This window comes from Calypte anna, chromosome 5A (assembly GCF_003957555.1).
Source record: "Calypte anna isolate BGI_N300 chromosome 5A, bCalAnn1_v1.p, whole genome shotgun sequence".
Classification (NCBI taxonomy): domain Eukaryota; kingdom Metazoa; phylum Chordata; class Aves; order Apodiformes; family Trochilidae; genus Calypte; species Calypte anna.
Window position 1 is genome coordinate 9,324,068 of NC_044251.1, and position 18,879 is coordinate 9,342,946.

The 18,879-nt window shown below is 44.7% G+C and overlaps 1 protein-coding gene across 1 annotated transcript in view; it reads right to left on the reverse strand.

Annotated features, from left to right (window-relative positions):
• The window catches only part of GALNT16 (polypeptide N-acetylgalactosaminyltransferase 16), a 72,549-nt gene that overhangs the window by 25,594 nt on the left and 28,076 nt on the right, over window positions 1-18,879 (reverse strand). Inside the window, exons 2-4 of the mRNA XM_030452567.1 lie at window positions 11,704-11,879; window positions 8,697-8,795; window positions 2,425-2,492 (exon numbers count right to left, since the gene is read on the reverse strand). Coding sequence (XP_030308427.1) covers window positions 2,425-2,492; window positions 8,697-8,795; window positions 11,704-11,879 — 343 coding nt within the window. The remainder of the gene's footprint in view (window positions 1-2,424; window positions 2,493-8,696; window positions 8,796-11,703; window positions 11,880-18,879) is intronic.

Here is an 18,879-nt window from a genome sequence, read left to right on the forward strand (position 1 = left end):
AAACACATTTGGCACACATGCATGAATTATTTGGCTTCAACAGAGAGCTCCAATTAACTGTTCTTCTGCTTCTCCATGGGAGGGGAAATTCTGCATTCACTTAATATCACATTAATCAGCCCGACGGCCTTAATCCTGTTGTCTGAAGAGCAGACAGAAGAAAGAGTATCGCTTGCTTTCTGTCCTCCTGAGACAGCTGAGCCTGTGTTTCCCAACACCCTGAGCAGCCAGGCCTTCATCCTCCCATGCTCAGCATTTCACAAGGACAATGGGGCACGTGCTGGCACTGAGGAAAGAAGGAAGGGACCACAGGGAGCCAGGGCGGCAAATCACCCAAGTGCCAAGTAAAAGAGAATCCTGTCACAGATAAAGTGATCTCACCTGCTCTCTTGACCTTCAGCAGCTCATATGGGCATTTCCCACCCTTTTTCTCAGGGCAGGTCCTCCTTGATTTTATTTATTGAAGGCCATAGGGATGTGAGGTGCTCCCTTGGAGACACCATGGCATTAACAGAGGGATGCCCAGCTGAGGGCTTTGCTGGCAGCTTGCCAGAAGCCCATCCCATCCCTCATTTACACGGCCAGAGGAACAGAACAGAGAGGAACAGCCATGAGCTCCAGCCCAGCTGCACCAATGAGCACTGAGTCTTTAGCTCTTTATTATTCTCTCTCTCTATTCCTCTCCTAGCATAGGTCACAGGAATAGCAATTTCTAACTTACACTTTTCCCTTGCTCCATCAAGTTCACCTCAGTTTCCATACTTATTGTTCATTTCTTTTTATACCTCCTACTTCCTCTCTCCCACTGTCATCCCAAAGACTGAGCACTCTAGGCAGAATGAAAAGGTCATTAGCCAAAGTGAATCTCTTGGCATGTTCCTGCAGGACCATTTCTATTCTCAAGGATGCTATCTGAAATACTGCTTTTGACTGGGCATTTTAGCAGCTGCTGCATCATCTGAGCAAAGTAGGAGGTGCTCTGATTTACAGAGTACCAAGATTTTTCTGAACATCTGCTACAAGAGAAGGCAACACTCATCTTGGCCAAGTCACAACATCAGGTAACTATGAGACTCCTTATAAAGTCATTCATTCTTCAGGAGTGGAGCACATCACTCTGATTGTAACTAGTTCCCAAAGTTTACTAACTCTATCTTTGGAGAAACCAAGGCAGATATTAAAACAAAGCATCAGACCTCAAACATGCTAAAATGCCTCCATGCAGATGCCTTAGGGGAGCAGCAGTATCCACAAATACCTATCTGCCAATGAGAACAATGAGAGCTGTCATAGGATGGGGCTTTTAAAAAGATATTTGCATTTCCATAGGAGCCTGAACTGGAGTTTCTGTCTGAGCCCTGTGCAGTACAGGTCCCAGAGCTTGACCTGGTATACTTTGGCACTTGAGAAATTAATTTCTAGACATGAAGTATGGGACATTTAGAACTGTTTGTTGGAGATGCTCAGAATCATCCAACTCCAACAGCTAGGTACAATTCAGTTCTTATCCAAATCACACTCTAAAGTCTTCAGTTAAACCCATAATTTCAGCATCCACCTTTCTTTTTTTTTTTTTTTAAGCCAAAGCTATGTAAGTATTTAGCTGCAAAACCAGAACAGCAATGCTTTCTTACCTCAGCAGGTCAAGGTGGGCATTCTCAGCTATCTGTAAAGTGTTCTGAAGGAGTAATTATCAATTATTATCAGTGGCACACAACTAGATTGTCCTTGAATCTAGTGCACATCATGGGAGAAGCAAGAAGTCTTCTTACCCCAGCACCTCACCACTACTACACAACAGCCATGAGCAAAAGCAATGGTACAGATAGAAAGGGACTAGAGGCTCCTGTCTGGAGAGACTCATGCAGAAGACACTCCAACCCTATGCCAAGCTGCAGGAGAAGGTATGGAGCTGCCCAAAGCATTATCCTTTCCACAACCTCCCAGAGGGACACCTAGGATCCCAGACACATGGAAGCAGGCAGACAGTTTTGCCCCAGTCTGCCTGCAGGATACCAGGCAGGAATTTTCTGTAGGCTGCATTGCATCCTCTTGCTCTCTCTTGGCTTCTGACTATCTACTCTGGTCATGTACACCAGTGCTACATAAACATCTGTGCCAAAAAGCTCACAAAATGGTGCATAATGAAACTAGACAGATCTCTGGTAACCTGGTCAAAACTTCCAAGATGACAGAAAGAGAAGACCCAATGGAAAGAAGAAAAAAAAAAAAAAAAAGGAAGAAGCTCTGGCCTCTGCCACGCATAGACACAAACTAAACACAGAAAAAATTCCTCCCTTCTCTTTTTCTCTTGCATATAGACAAGAAGAAATTTCTGTGAGAGAGGGGGACTGAACAGAGTAAACAAAAAGAGTGAAAACCAAAGAGAAGAAACAAGCAGAAGGGAAATAGGTCCATACTTACGATCTGAGCTGAAGTCATCTACCAAAATGATCTCCTGGATGAGGCTGGGAGGGGTGCGATTCAGGACGCTGCAGGAACACAGGGAGGAAAATTACAATCTTTGTGAGCTGCCATAATAGTAGGAGTGACACAAATCTGGTGTTCTACACATCACAGAAGGAATACCAAACTCCAGTAATGTGGAAAAGGTAATCTTGCCCTTGTACCAAGTTTCATTGGTGGGAGCCACCTGAAAAAAGGTATATGGCAGAGAGCTATGGGCCTCCCAAGGACTCACAGCCACAGAGCTAACTGTGGAACTTGTTTGGGGGCCACCAGCAAAAGATTCCATGCCATCCAAACAGAGAGGCAAAGAGGAGAGCTCCACTTGCCCCAAGGGAGCAAAGTGGCCATTCCCATCTGCCAGGCTCATGGGTTTGCATCTGCAGGACACAGAGGCTTTCACGCACAAGAAGAGGGGATTCTGCCCTCCTCAGAAGTTGATGCACTCTGGTACCCTGGAATCAGAGCAGTCTGATTCTGACCTCTTTGTCCCTCTCATTTAGAATTCTAAAGCTATATTTCTTCAAGTCCTTCTGCTGGCTCTACTACAACCACATATCATATGCACCCTTCAAGCCTTCTTCTCCAGTGCTCCTAGGCCCAGGCAGGTTCTCATTGTCTTCAGCAGGACTGCTGTGTCACATTTATTCATGCCAGTGACAAGGACAGACAAGTGAACTTTACTACTAAAAACAGAGGCAAACACTGTCCTCTTGGCTCTAGTAATCCTCTCATTTCGGTGGCATCTGCTCTTCTGATTTTGAGCAATTCTGCAGAAAGATCATTGCCTTTTTTGTTGGTGGTCTGAGGTGGTTATGGTTTCGGGTTTTTTTGTTTGTTTGTTTGTTTCATACAGGAAATAGACAACAGCAATCCTACACTCCCAGGAACACAGCTGTAAAGAAATAAAGATTATAATTTTGCTAAATAGCATCACTGATGGCTTTGCATACAGAGCCAAAGTTTTTCAGTCTGGGAGAGTTTTCTGCTGTCTCATACAGCAAAATCCCAAATGCTCAGCTGCTCAGTATCACGTCCCACTGTAATTCAGATTTATGCTGTTTCATACAAGAGTATTTGTATTTTGATTTTATATGTCCCTAGATTACTGAGCTTGCATTTTGCAAAGATGAATCTCATTTGCTTCTCTTGGCTCACATATCTCTAAGTCTTCAAGCACGGTGGGGTGGGAGGTGGGGGAGGTTCCTCTCTGCATTTTTAAGTGCAGCCTCTCCTAGCATAGCCATCATCTGCATATTTTACAGACAAGATTGCCTTGAACTGAAATTCTTGCCTATGCAAACACAATGCAAAACATAATCAATCTAGACAGGCTGCATCCTGAAGTATAGTGGCTGTAAAATATTATTCCAGACCTCCTCTCACTGACCATTAGCAAAGCTTGCAGTTTCTCCACAAGTACCAGGTCTTCCTGCTCAACATAAGTGAGGAAAAAAATGAACACTTTGTTCCTTCTTCCTCACCTGTCCACTGATTCTCCAATAGAGAGAAAACACTCCTCAAGGAGTCCACAGCTCATTGTTCAATGCCCAGATCTGCTCATAGCTCTGCAATAATTCGCTGTGGATTGTTGGAAAAGGTACTTAATCTTCTTTGCACTTTGTCTTGTCTGCCTTTTTAACAATGAACACAGCAATCCTAGTATTTCCCCTCAGTGAGGTGCAGAGACTGGGACGACAGTAGATTACCTTTAGGCAAAAATGTATCCTTAGAATTTAAAAATCCAAACGAAAATTGCCTTGTACAGCAGAAACAGAGACTGTTCTCCCCTCAACTCTCAGCTTCCCTGCCTCCTTTGTCTTTTCCTATAGCTTCCTTCTTCCAGTATCAGTGTCCTTACTCTGCCACATGACAGCACATCAGCATTGTCAATGAGTTTTTCTCCTCTGCTGCTCTGCCCATCCCTCATCAGCACACAGAAACTCTCAATTATTCCAGATGTTAGCAGGGGAGCCTCTCTTTTTTACTTTGCTCTAAAATAATCTCCTTTCTTGCCATTATTTAAATTGCCATTGTAATGAGCTGCCATACCAAATTCTGTAGTATTACAGCAGCATCCTTTTAATGAAAATTTATATAGGCTCTCTGCGTAGGCACCAAGCCACTGACAGCTGTTCAGGTCCATTGACTTTGAGCCTGACTGTTCACCTTTACATTTGCACCAAAGGCAAACAGTACCCACAATACTGACTGAAATCAAGCTAAAGAGAAAGAAAGGGACCAGACAACAAAATAGTCAATTTTTCCTTCTGCAAGAATGGTCACTGCAGAAGAAGTGATGGTATCACTTAATGATATCAGTCACACTAAGTGCCTTTTGATTGACAGCTATTTCTGAGGGAGAGTGCCAAGCAAGTAACTGGGATGAGACTGACAGCTATGTCCTGTATTGGAAAAGAAATCATGCATGCAAGGAGCTCTTGACTGACACACATCTCCAGCAGGACCGAGGATGCCAACAACAAGCCATTTGAACTGGTATTTTTACAGGTTCTAGTGAATTATCTATTTCCTATTTTTTCCTTACTCTCCTTCTTAGTTTCTTGCTGGGTAATTTTAAGCAACTGTCTCCCTCTGCACTGAAAACAAATTTGTCTGAAGGAACTCCCTGCATGTGACCAGTAGGATCTGGATCAGTACTGGCCTGGTCCCTCTGGCAGCTCCAGCTGCCTGCTGTCTCTACCTAGGATGGAAAAGTGGCAGCAGCAGCAGGCAGACATGCAGCCCATGCTGCCTCTGGGGACCAAGAGGGACAAGCAACAGGGTGCTGCAGGGAAGAAGTTATTGCTCCCCACAGTCACTCCTTTGTGTTCCCCTCTCCCTCATACACAAGTATTTCTGCCACTCCTTGTCTCCCATTGCTGCCACCCAGCAGCAGAGATCCCAGGAGGAGCAGGGAGAGCTTGGCAACTGCTGAGTTGCCAAAAATGCTTGTGCGAGTCCAGGTGTGTGGACACGTGCAGGTGCAGTTAGGAAGAAGGGGCTGCAGATCAGGATCTGGCCCCTACAGCTGTCACATTTGGATTGCCCTGAATCAAACTGCAATGTGGGCATCTCATCCTTGGGTCACATCCTGAAACCTTTTGGTACCAGCATTGCCACTTCACAGCTGTAAGAATGGCACAGTAAGATCACCCCTGTTTCAGAAGAGTGCATTTAGGCTCACTCTGCTTTTAATTTAAGATTACTTTAGTGCCAGCACCCTTTTCATATATTTCTTCCTAGAATTACACAAAGTTTTACAGCTGATTTTGAGTACCCAAATTCAGGCACTCACCAACTAGGCCTGCAAAGATCTCCAGTATGAAAACTTCAACCAGTACTGCATATTCTACTTGCCTCTAAAGATTTGGCCTCTGAGTGCTGTCTTACTCCTAGTGCTGCTCATTTCTATCAGTAGTCCTCTTCTACCCCACTTCTCTTACATCATCCTCATACTATAATTATAAGTAAACTAGGGAAAAAGCCCATAATAAGTCAAATCATATTTAACTTTCACCAGGTGCATCTCAAGTGGTTAATTCTAATAACCTAAATAATCATGCTCTACCTGGCTTGAGAAAGCTCTGATGGATATAGAAATAATGAGCCTGACCAGCCAGGTAAGCAAGCAGTGCAATTTTATGCCTCCTGTTGCTTAGTGTTACTGTGGTTCTCTACAGCCTCACAGCCAGGTCATAAACCAAAAAGAACAGTCCTGTCCTTTGATACTTGACATCTACAAAGGAATAATTACATAGCATGTGGTGCACTGACTGTGCATGTGAATTGAGCAACAATTACACACACAGCAGTAACTCAGCCTAGCACATTCAGACGTGTTTTGCTGAAATTCAGGACTCAGGTTACAGCAGAAGCCCTGAAGAGTGCTGTGATGTCTGCAATACCCTCTATAAAATCAGTGTCAAAATCCAAGCCTGACTCAGCCCTGTAACTCTTCTAGCAGTGCAGCCATGACCAGAGCCTTCACCTCTGTGTCTGGATGTCAAACATCCCATGTCTCAGGGACAAGACTACTGCCCTGGGCTTGGCTGCATGACACTGCAAATCCTGTAGAGCACAAGAAGAATTCAACCTGTGGGATCTCTTCTCAGACAGGGATAAATCATGGACACTTCTGACACTTGATGTAAGCAAGTTGTAAATCAATCCCATGCACTGGCTGCAAGCCATTTGGCAATGAAGACTCCAGTTGTAGGAAGGGGTCTGGGAGGAAATGCCATCCACCCCCCCTCTCCCAGCAGAGTGCAGCCAGCAATCCCAGCAGCACTCTCCCCTGGAAGGAAGGTTGCAGGGAGCAATTTGAACAGAAGGGTCATCCATTTTGCAAGGCCTTTGTTGGGGGCTCTAGATCACAGTAGGCCACATCTGAGACACTGGTAATACCATATTTTGAGGTCTGTATCAAGTTTTTGGCTTCCCAGGATGAGAAAAAAGGATGCATGCTGAAGCAGGTCAAGTGCAAGACCACTAAAATAATAAGAGACTTGGACATATGAGATGAGGTTGGAAAAGTTGGAGCTGTTTAGCCTTGAGAAGAGAATTCTCAGTGAGGTTCCAGAGCCTCCATCCTTGGAGACACTAAAAACTGACCAGGAATTCTCCTGACCACCCACACTCATTGAGCACCCTTGCTTTGAGCAAGCCTGGCCTGTTAATGCATTGGCAACACTTATCTGCTTATTAATATACATCACCTCCATAAGATGTGGATATCAGTTTCTCTGTGCTTTATTGTCACCCTGAATGCCACCGTCTCTTCATTTTAACTATGATAGCATCTGGCTATTTGATTGGCTGCTTTAAGATGTTCTTAAGGATCCTACTACCATGACTGTTGAGCACTGAGCCATTTACTGTCTGACCTATGATGTAATAGGCAGAAACTTGACATTGCCCTGGCAGCACTGTGGTTCCAAACAAATCTGCTCATTTTTTGAACAGTGGTTCTGTAGAACTCATTTTATGCTTCAAATGGAATTATGTAATAGAGGTAAAAAAGGAAAAATGTGCTAATGCAATCCATACAAGTCCCTGGAAGCACAGTAGCACCAAACCTGGCAGACAGAAACTCAGCCTCCAAGCCATGAGGCCAGCATGAAAAAGTCTGTTATTTATTCACAGAACATGGTTCTCTAAGCCCACAGGATCTGACAGAGGAAGAAGTGGTGATGATAAATAATGCACTTCTGTTAGTGATACCATCAGCAAAACCTTCTACCTGAACAATTCATTCTTCCTTCAGCATCCACAGGCTGTTCCTGGACCTGTCTGCAGGCTTCATAGACCCCTTGAGAAATTACTTGATAAGTCAGAGAGGGCAGAGGGCATTTTTAAATGTAAAAATTAAAAGGAAAAGAACCTTCCTGGGTTCTGCAGGGATGACAGGAAAGGGAAGGAGCAGCTGCAACATTGTTTTGTGGTACAGATAACTGCAGACTCCAATCTACTTGGGGATGCTGACAGGCCCTGTGCCACATATTCACTTGGTTAGATTTGTCCACTGCTGATGATCTGAGGATACACGGGTACAAGATAGCAAGTGTCCAGCAGCTTCACCAGGGGCTTTGCACAAAGCCCTGGGGAGGATCTGCTGGGCCATCAGTTTCAGCAGCTGTTTACTTGCAACTGACACTGAGCACCAGCTCAGACAGATAGGGCTTGATCTCCACGAGACTTCAAGTTTATCACCTTCTGCTTGTAGGATTTGTGAGCTGTGCCCCCTCCTCTCTCACTGAGAGAGGCTCTCACTGAGCCAGCTCCAGCTCCTATAACACATTCCCTAGAAGGATGCTGGCTGCTTATTCCCATTTATGAAAAGCAGTCCCTCCCAAGCCCCTCTGCTCTGCTTCTAGCAGCCCACAGCGTACCCTTTGGTCCCAGCTCTTTTTTCCAAACCAAGCCATACAAACAGTTCCCATCAGTGGATGCAGGCCCAGCAGCTTCTTCCCTGCTGCTCATGATTGTCCCTACAGGGGCTATATATATATATATATATATGTATAGCAACTAACTGCAGATATGTTCTGTCTTTGAAGAAATGCCCACACTGCCAATTCAACTCTTGACCTGTCCTGGTGGGCCAGCTTGAGAGCAGGTCACAAGGACTGCCACCACCTTGCTTGTCTACCTGCTGGAAAATGCCTGACTCTCCACCCGTGCCCATCCAAGCACCATTGGTTGGGCCCAGAAGCCTTTGCTGAACTCACCTCTTCACCGTGCGGAGCAGGGTGGAACGTGCCTCGTTGTGGAAGGTGATGATGAGGCTGGTGGCTGGCAAGTCCGTGTCATAGTGTAGAGAAGTGCACCTGTAACAGGGGAGAGCAGGAGTGGAAGTCAAACATCACCCAGCTGCAGCTACTGCAGCAACATACCTAGAATTTCTAAAGGACAAGAGAATAATATCACAGAATCACAGATTATTAGCAGAATCAGCTGTGTTGGAAAGGACCTCTGAGATCATCAAGTCCAACTTTTAATCCACTGCCACTGTGGCTCTCAGACCATGGCACTGAGTGCCACATCAATCTCTTTTTAAAAACCTCCAGGGACGGAGAATCTACCACCTCCTTGGGCAGTCCATTCCAATGCCTGATCACGCTCTCTGTAAAGAATTTTCTCCTAATATCCAACCTAAATGTCCCCTGGCAGAGCTTAAGTCTTGTCTTACTGATGGCTGCTTGGGAGAAAAGCCCAACCTCCCCCTGGCTCCAACCTCTTTTCAGGGAGTTGTAGAGAGTGATGAGGTCTCCCCTGAGCCTCCTCTTCTCCAGACTGAACACCCCCAGCTCCCTCAGCCCTTCCTCACAGGACTTGTGCTGGAGTCCCTTCACCAGCCCTGTTGCTCTTAAAAGCAGAAACACCTCAGCTGAGCTGCACCAAGGGATGCCTCAGCAGCCCCTGCACCAAGGTTAACAGAGCTTAAAAAGAACTGGGCCCACTGAAGGGCGAAGTTTTGAGGCTGTGATACCTACACTTATGATGCTGCATGCTGAGGAGAGCACATGGGTTTCTTGGAGAATCCAGGGTTCAATATTGTGGACACTAGTCCCTGAATGCATGTAAATCCTACAATTCATGTAAAATCTTGTTTATTCATGCATAGGACATGCACATGCTAAGGATGCATACAGTGGGTACACTCAGGCATCGTTGCATAAAGCACTTCCAATTCTTTGGACATCAGGCTTTACAGAAAGTAAAACATGAGGTAGTGCTGGGAACTGCATCAGGGAGCTGATCCCTCAGATGGCAATGGAAAGCAATACCTCTCATCTTCTCATTGGACTTTGCAATGTCCATATATAGTACATATATAGTACATACATATAAAGTACATATATTCATACTTAGAACTAAGGCTTGATTTATGATCAGCTCATACCAGGGCTGCTCATACCCTATGGAGAACAAGGATTCTTGGAGGAGAACAACTCATAGATGTGGATTCTAGATCCAATTCTGGCAGATCCTAGGAATGGCAGATTTGGGCTGATCTGCAAAGTGTACATCTTCTTTACTTCCAGCAGTCAGTGTGCACTCCCTGTCTGATGAAGAGCCCACATGAAATCATGACCTACAGTTTGTAACAACTCAAGGCCCTGCATGGACAGAATCCATTCCAGGAGGGAATATAATTCAGTTCTTAGAGCCACTACTTATATTCCACATTTACTTATTATTATTTTATAGCTATTACTAAAGTTTTACTGTTTTTATCATCACATTCAAACCTACTGGTTGATGACTTTTCCACTGCAATATTTTATTAAGGGGACAGCAGCTTCATACAGCAATTTTCAAACATATAAACACATCCTAAAAAAAGATTGAAGTGGAAAACCCAAGACCAGACAGGAGACATACCACATTTATAATTGTTTCAAAATGACTCCATGATGTAATGTATATAAAATGTATTAATTCAACAGGAAGTAGCAAAGCAGCAGAGATTGATATATGTGTTATTTGGGCAAGTCTTCCCAAGAACTCAGCGTCATTACAGACTCACAGAGGACAAGGCCAAAGTTCTTCAGACTGAAGTGCACCGGTGAGGCTTTACACAAAGAGCTTGCTCTGCATGCGACTACAGATCAAAATAAACAGTAACTCACCTTTGACGTGAGCTGGTTTTAGTCCAGAACATGATCGTAGATTAACAGAAAACAGCAATTCTGCATGGCAGGAAGACTTGTCAGTAACACAGGGCATGGCACTGCTGCCTCTGTGTCACTAAGAAGCAAATCCCAAGCATTATGCTGGGGAACAGGAGCACAAGTCTCTCATCTCACAGTTGCTTGCATTCACAAAGCACCCTGACATCTGTCAGAGCTGGAAGGCTCACAAAATTCCGTGTCTCCTGACATCCCTTTCACAGCTTCAATCAAATTAGACACCTGGTTTCCCATTCCCAGCAGCTATGAAGTGTTGCTTCGCAACCCTAGGTAGGGTCTAAGTTCCAGCCATGATAGGCAACCATTTCATGGTTAGTTTACTTCGATTTTTTCTCCATTGCAGTAGGCAATGGATTAAAAAAAATAAAATCCTATCACTATCAAACCTGCAGTTTCCAGGTTACATTTTCTTTTTGCAGTCTAGAAATTACAAAAGAGTTACCTAAGCACTTTTAGTCTGCAGAATAAATTCACCCCCAGTGAAGCAAGATCAGAATCATGAGCACTCTGCAAGCCATGTAATATTCACTGTATTCATACATCAGTTTCACCCCTACCCTAGTAGTGTTTACTGAAACCATAATGCTCATGCTGAAAAGAAGGCACCAAACCAACTTCAGACAGCCAGGGTGCTGCAGGTGAGGAGCACAAGAGTAAAGCCAGGCTGCAAGAATGGTTTACTTTGCAGCCAGGACAGAAGGTTGCTGAAAGCCATGAGTGTGCAAAAAACCTACTGTTAGATGTGCAATTTGCATTGCAGTGGAGAAGCTATGCTGAAGCAGCAAGACAATGCTTGGAACTGAGAGAAGAGATGCTAGAAAATCAACAAGATGGGGGGAGTTAATTAGTCAGGGGTCTCTGTGTATTTGAGCCCTTTCCAGAATAAAAATGAAATACAGTGAAGTAATTGACAAACATTGGCATAGAAAAACCCAAACCACCCTTTGTTAACATTGCAGAACAACATAGGATGGCAGCGGACTCCCCACACCAAGCAGCAGCCATAGAGCAGCCATAGCTTGGAGCAAGGGCTGCACAGTACCTGTAGTGCCTGGTGTCCCGAATGGGCCGATCGCTCCCCAGTTTGTCACTCTCCAGCTGATTAAAAGCATGCTGGCGGTATGGGTCTTCTCCAGCCTTCAGTAGCTTTGAGGACAAGTAAGCCTTTTCATCAAAACCCTTCCGGCTGTTCTTCTCTCCTTGGGGAGCCCTTGTCATCTAGAACAGAGACAAGCATCAGAGCATCAGGAGGAGCAGCCAACTCATGTTCAGACACAGGGATTAAGTTCAGATGTGTATGCGAAGGCAGGTTGCTTGTCACACACCTGGAAGGGGCTCAGGTATGGGAGAAGGCAGGACAGGCAAGAGCTTGGAAAGGAAAACAAGAAACCCTCATAGACAAGGTGTTATAATTGGAAATCTGGGGAAAATTGCAAGCATTGCCGTCCTTACCGATTGAGCTTGGGATGAAAGCTTCTGTTCCTGACAGTACAGGCACAGCCAAATTCCCTTTAGAACCTGTTACACAGAATGTGCAAGACTGCAGGCATTTGGAAACCCTTCCAGGCAATGCATGTTTGAGAGCAGCTTCCAGCCAATGTGACTGAAACACAGGATTTTGAGGAAAAACCAGTTTCAGCCTTTTGACAATCACTATCACATACAAACCAGAGGCATTTTAACAGGTTCCCTGCTCTGTTTTGCCCAGTCTCACAGAAGCCTGTGGTAAAGTTGGAAACTGCATGCAACTGTCCCCAGTCCCACACAAAAGCTAAAAGACCTTAGGATCTCTCTCACAGAATCACAGAAATTCATGTGTTGGAAGGGACCTCTGAAGGTCATCAAGTCCAACCCCCCTGGCAGAGCAGGACCAAATCTAGGGCAGGTCATTCAGATATGCATCCAGACAGATCAGGAAAGTCTCCAGAGAAGGAGAGTCCACAGCCTCTCTGGGGAGCCTGTTCCAGGGCTCTATAGCCCTCACAGTAAAGAAATTCTTCCTCATATTGAGGTGGAACTTCCTGTGCTTTATTTTGAATCCATTGCCCATCTCCCTCTAATTTTCCTCTAGCTTTCCTAGGCCACACAGTCACTGCAATGCCAGCACCCAAAGACTACTCACTAGGGCCACTGGAAATGGATGACAGGCACAGTTCTAGCCCATGCTCAGCCCTCACATACGAGATTTTGGTTGGAAACAACCTAGAAACTGTAAATTGTCATCTTATAAAGCAATCAGAATTATTTATACAGTAAAAGTAGTTTAACAAATTGTCCGTGGTAGCCATTTGATAAACCAAATAATAAAGAAGCCATAAAATGCATTCAGCCTTGTGTAAAGGATTGCTGGAGCTCCCTAAAACTGCTGGAAAAGTCAGACTCTGCCACACCCACATCTCATCAAAAGTGCTGGAAAATTCCCAGATCAAAATATTTCTTCTGTGCAAAATAGTTTGGATACCTTCTAATACTAGTCTTGATCATGTTTCTCCCTCTGGTATGTGGCTCCCTTTAAAACTTCCAGCAGGGTCAGGTTCCCAATACCACACAGTGTTTGGGGTGAGAAATCTTAGTCAGATAGGAAGCAACCCAAGAGACCCAGCACTGCAGCAAACTTCTTAAGCAAGAGAGAACTTAGAATAAACATCTCTGCACCTTCCTCTAAGAAAGGCTGCCCTGCAGAGCAGACAGCCCTAGGAGAATTATGTAGTTTGGTAAGATGATGGTAAATGAAATTCAGCATAGACAACTGCAAGATAATGAATATTAGAAGAAACAAATTGAACTACTCGTGCACACTGATGGATTTCAAACGAGCCATGACCATACGAATTACACATCTGAATGTCTCCATGGACAGCTCAGTGAAACCCTGCTCTTGGTCAGCTGAGATAGGAAACAGAGCAAACCAAGTGCACTGAAAATGGGACAGAGAAAACCAAAATCATCACTGTTACACAGAATCAGTGACACTTCAGCAGCCATGGCCAGAGCACATGTTTTGTTAAACATGGGAAGCTAATAGAGGATGAATAGAAATTAAAGGTTAGGACAATTTCACTTGGAGAGAAGATTAATTGAGAAAAAAAAAATGTAGGTGGCCTATAAAATTATGCCTGATGCAGCTAAGGTCAGCCTGGTGCTCAGATTTGCCTTATCACGCAAAAACCAGAAAACATAATTTCATATAAAATAACACCACTTTTTCAACACAGGGAAACTTAATTAAATAGTGCACAGAAAAATTGCTGCATAGGAATTTACTTCTACTGCAAGACTCACATGTGCACTCTTCAGCAGCTAAAGCTGCCCCCATTCTACCCCACCAGGCAGCTGGAGCTCTGTGCTGTTGCTCCTTGGGGAGGGACACCCCCACCCCGTCACTACCCCTTGGCAAAGGATGTCCCCTGTCCCCCTGCCACCACCTGCACCCCTCAGTGCCCACCACCACAGCACTGGTCAGGAACATTGCAGGGTCAGGGTAAGGGCTCAGCTCTCTGGCTGGCTGCTTTCACAGCCTGCTGCCTACAATCTCCCTTGAAATTTTATTTTCAATGCAATGAGGAAAATGACTGCTTTCATACTTCTAAAAATTGAAAAGTTTTAATCCTTGAATTCACACTAGGAGTTCTGTCAGACTTAGCTTACATTTTTCTGTTTCCTTTTGCCCTAGAAAACACTTATTTGTACCGAAGTCCTGCTTATCATGTGCCTTTAATATTTTGCAGTCATTCACTTGCCCTTTGCTAGTTATCTGTCTTCCCAAGCCCTGGAAAAGCAACAGCTGGTTTTGGGTTGTATTCCAGGAGTGTCTTGCAAAATGCTGGAAGCAGTGACAGGCCTTCAGGAGCCATTTTGTTAAAGCACTACATGGCCCAGGGGCTCCCCATGGCCACAGACCATCCCATGGACCATTCCATGGAGCATCCCACACCCCAGCCAAGAGCAGGGAAGCTGAGGGGCCACCAGGACAGCCCCAGCCATGGGCATCTGGCACCTCCATAGGGACAGGCCAGGATGTGGGTCCATCCTGGCAAGGCCGTGGTGGGGCAGGGAAGTGCTGAAGGGTGATGGAGCTTCACTGCCTGTGGTCTGTCAGCCCTGGGCCATGGGCAGGGTGGAAGAAGCCCCAGGGGTCTGACATGGGGTCCTGGGCCATGGGCAGGGGGTTGGAGCAGGTGTGGGGAGTGGGCAGGGACAGGAAAGGGCATTGGTGCCCTCAGGGCCATGACACATTTAAATATGAACAGCTAGGGGTCATTACTCCAGATACTGCAGTTCTCACATTACTCACACATCGAATTTAAGAAATGGTAAAAGAGCACTGAGAACTCATTGTCAGTTAAGAATATTCCTCATTTTTATCTCAAAGAGGGAGAAGGGAGGATTGAAGGGGTGACAGCTCAGAGGGCCAAGCTTCGCTTGCAGAAAGACAGTTAATCAGCAGGTAATCAACAAGTAATCAAACGACTGATCTGTGAGCAGCAAGGAGATAACAAGGTAATAAATAGGAGCCAACTGAAACTTGTCAACACTGCATCATGTCAAACCAACCAAATTTTCTCCCTTGATGGAGTAATCAGTCCTAAGGGTGTAGAGAAGCAGAAGATAGGTACATAATTACTTTGGTAAGGTTTTTGATAGGGTCTGGTAAGACATTGTCATTAGCCAGCTACAGTAGTCTAGATGAAACTCCTGTGGAATGGGTGAGATTGGTCAGAAAGCCACTGATAGAGCAGAATTCACTGCAGTTCACTGTGGGAGCAGAGGGGATGTGGTGAGAGATAGTCTCAGGGGGTTGTTCTGGATCCAGCACTATTCAGTATTTTGGTAAGTACCTTGGATATTGAGAGAGGGTATGTTTGTCATATTCATAGAAAATCCAGCAAAAATGTCAGACATGTTGGGGGAAAGGATTAGCAATCAATTATTTCAACACACACACAAAAAAAAGTCTGAAAACAATAAATACATTTCAATAAGGGGACTGTGGACCTCTACAGTTCATCAGGTCTGTGCTTATGCACAACATGGCAGAAACAGCAAGGTTGCAGCTTCTCAGAGAAGCCCTAGATATCACAGCTCATTACAAACCATGCAACAGCAAAATCAGATAAAAAGAGAAAGGCAAATACCAGCCATAGAGGAGCCCAGATAGCTATGAACAAGCCTGGCAAAGCAAATACAAAGCTTATCTTTAAGGACTGACTTGGTTTATCAGATTCTTTTTTTTTTTTTTTTTTAATATAAATGTTTTGCTACATTTATCACAGTTAATTCAAAACATAGCTGATAGGAGCAGCACAGGTTCTCAATGAAATAAGTAGTCAGTCTCCTGCCAAACCCTCTGAGGAAAGCAGACTGACATCCACCCCCTCTTTCTTCTATCTTCACGTTAACAACTCTCACTTCAGGAAGAAGTCAATATAAGCACACATGAGCTTAGAGTATATTAAAGGTACAGTATATAAAGCTCAGTGCAGAGTCAAGACTTTTACAACATCAATAGGACAGTTCTCTATGTAGTTACACACCCTGCACACTCAGGCTTGAGGCTGGAACTACAAGTTGGAAGTTAGGGGATCAGAAGAGCTCAGTTTCTTCAGACTGATACTCTGTGATAGATCAAAAAATTATTGCCACATGAAAGCAGAAATAAAGATGAACAGGCACTGGAAATGTGCTAGGCATTAGCAAAGCAGTTCACACAAATTAAGGTTTGTCTCAAACATAGCTAAGACCTCCAACAAAATTCACACACCAAAATTTCAGGAAATACCATAAAACTTCTGATCTTACGTCCCCATTTCTCATTTTCACATTCTTTTCCCTTTCAATGACAGAATGCACTGAGCTTCTGCTGTTGAAAGCACATTCTTACTTGTGTTTTGACATGGGTCAAGAAACCAGAAATTGCTTGACTGGTGAAATTGTCTTTGTAAGCAGGGGACTGAGGGAAAGGAATTAATGCCATGCACAGCTATAAAAACTTGAAAGCCTTGTTTAACAACTAGCATAGTGATACTCCTCTAGGCCTGATCACTTGTAAAGTAGCAACACTATGATATAGACAGTGTCACTCATCTTTGTGGATTGTCACTGCCACCAGATACATGCAAGTCAGATCCAGCATCGTGCAAACAGCCACTAAAACCAGAGCAAATGCACTGGAGAAACTCTATGCATTGGGCAATGGAGGCCTCTTAGTGAGTTTCTGAGCTCCTCTGTCAGCACTTGCCCTGCTCAAAGAACAGGGAGAGTTCTTTATAATTGTGGTACCTTTTATTGACATTTTGTAACAGAAGTTCCATAAAAGAGTTGTTCCTCAACCACAATTGTAGTTCTTTACACAGTTAAAACACAAATAAAATAGTCCCTGTGCAATGATTTTGAACTAAAGGAGCATAGCTTTAGACTAGATCTAAGGAAGAAATTTTTTATAATAAAGGTGGTGAAACACTGGAACAAATTGACCAGAGAGGTGGTAGAAGCCCCATTCTGGGAATATTCAAGACCAGGCTGGATGGGGCTCTGAGCAATCTGGTCTAGTTAATGATGTCCCTGCTCACTGCAGGGGACTGGACTAGATGACCCTTAAAGGCCCCTTCCAACTCCAATTTTATAGGAGAAGCAGGAAAAAAACCCAATAGCAAGTTACTGCCTGTGTTTATCACCAGCAGTGGTCCTCTGCTAGATGCACACACCATTACCTCATCCAACTTCTTAGTGCATGGAAAGGTGGTGTCTGTCCTACCACGGTCCCAACTCTTTGCTTTCATTTCTAAGAACTCAGTCTTGCTCTGAGGCAGCCATGTGAGCTCTGCCTAATGATCCTTAGCTGTTGGAAGTTTTTTGGAAGAAAACAGACATGTGAGCAATCCTGACTAAATAGCTTTAGCCAGAGTGAGCTAAGGGCCTTGAGGCCCAGCTGCAAGGTTATTAAAAGATCAGCTATGTGCAAAAGATAAGGGAGTTGGCAGCAGGAAAGAAGAATAACAGGATGGGAAAGCATCGCATAGCACATAAACAGTTTTATTTAACCAGTTCTGAGCCCCTGAGAAGAAGAAAGTTACTGTTGGAGAATGTTCCCGAATACTCCCAAAAAGGTAGGGGGTGTGACCCCCTTGCCATGCCCAACCCCATGTTTGAGGGGCCAATTAGATCAGCCCATAATTCTGTGCTACCTGCGCCAGGGATTCGCTGTGCTACAGGTAAACACACCGGGTGTCCAATAAAACGTTATGTTGATGTGTGGCGGTGGGGATGTGGTCACAGAAACACTATACAAGTAAAAGTTACTGAGCAATAAAGTTGAAGCTTGTTTATCAATCATATTGGTTGCATTAGTTTTCCCTCACCGTTTTCCAACAAGTTATGGCAGATTAAAAGTTATAAACAGGATGCCTGCAATCAGCAAAGCAGGACAAGGACAATGATCAGTACCCTACTGCAACGCGACAGCTGGTGTGTGGACAGCTACACGCAGCCAATCAACATGAGCCATGAAGACTCCAAGACCATATAAATGTAATGCTTTGCTTAATAAAATCAAGCTTTGTTGCTAACTCATATTGAGTCGTCTCTTTGCTCCGCAAGCCCGCCTCTGTTGCAAGACAAACCTCTCGTAAGGTACAACGCTCCAAGGTCCAACCAGGTGTTCCAGCAGAAACTCACAAATAGTGCTCTGAGTCTATCACCCTCAGGGCTGACCAGCCTGGATCAGTGCTATTGCTCCAAGAGCAACTGACCTCTCTGCTGGCTTGCTCAGGACTGAGCTGAGCCTGTGAGTTTGAGCCTCACCTTTTATTGGCCCCCTAACCCTGCTCATGTGCAGTGGGGGCCCTGCCCTAATCAGGCACAGGTGGGCTTAACACAAGCTCATGCCCACTGCTTGGCAATTAGTGGCACCTGGATGCCTCATTTCACTACACGCCTCCACACTTAGCCATCTCTTAACTGACTTCTTCTGTGAAGAAGCATCCTTCTTGTGATGTATCATCCTGATCCTGCACATCCTCCTCTATAAGAAATGCACCTGGAATCACTTTGCCCAGGCCCCAAAGGCAGACAAAGCAGACTGGATAGGCAACCAGGGAACAGCCAGAAGTAATACACAAGCACCAGCACTACAGAACACATCAGTCTCTCATTTTGCAAGACAGCAGCCCTAACAAGTGCAGGGGGCTTTCTGCCATGATGGTTATATGAGAGAGCCCCA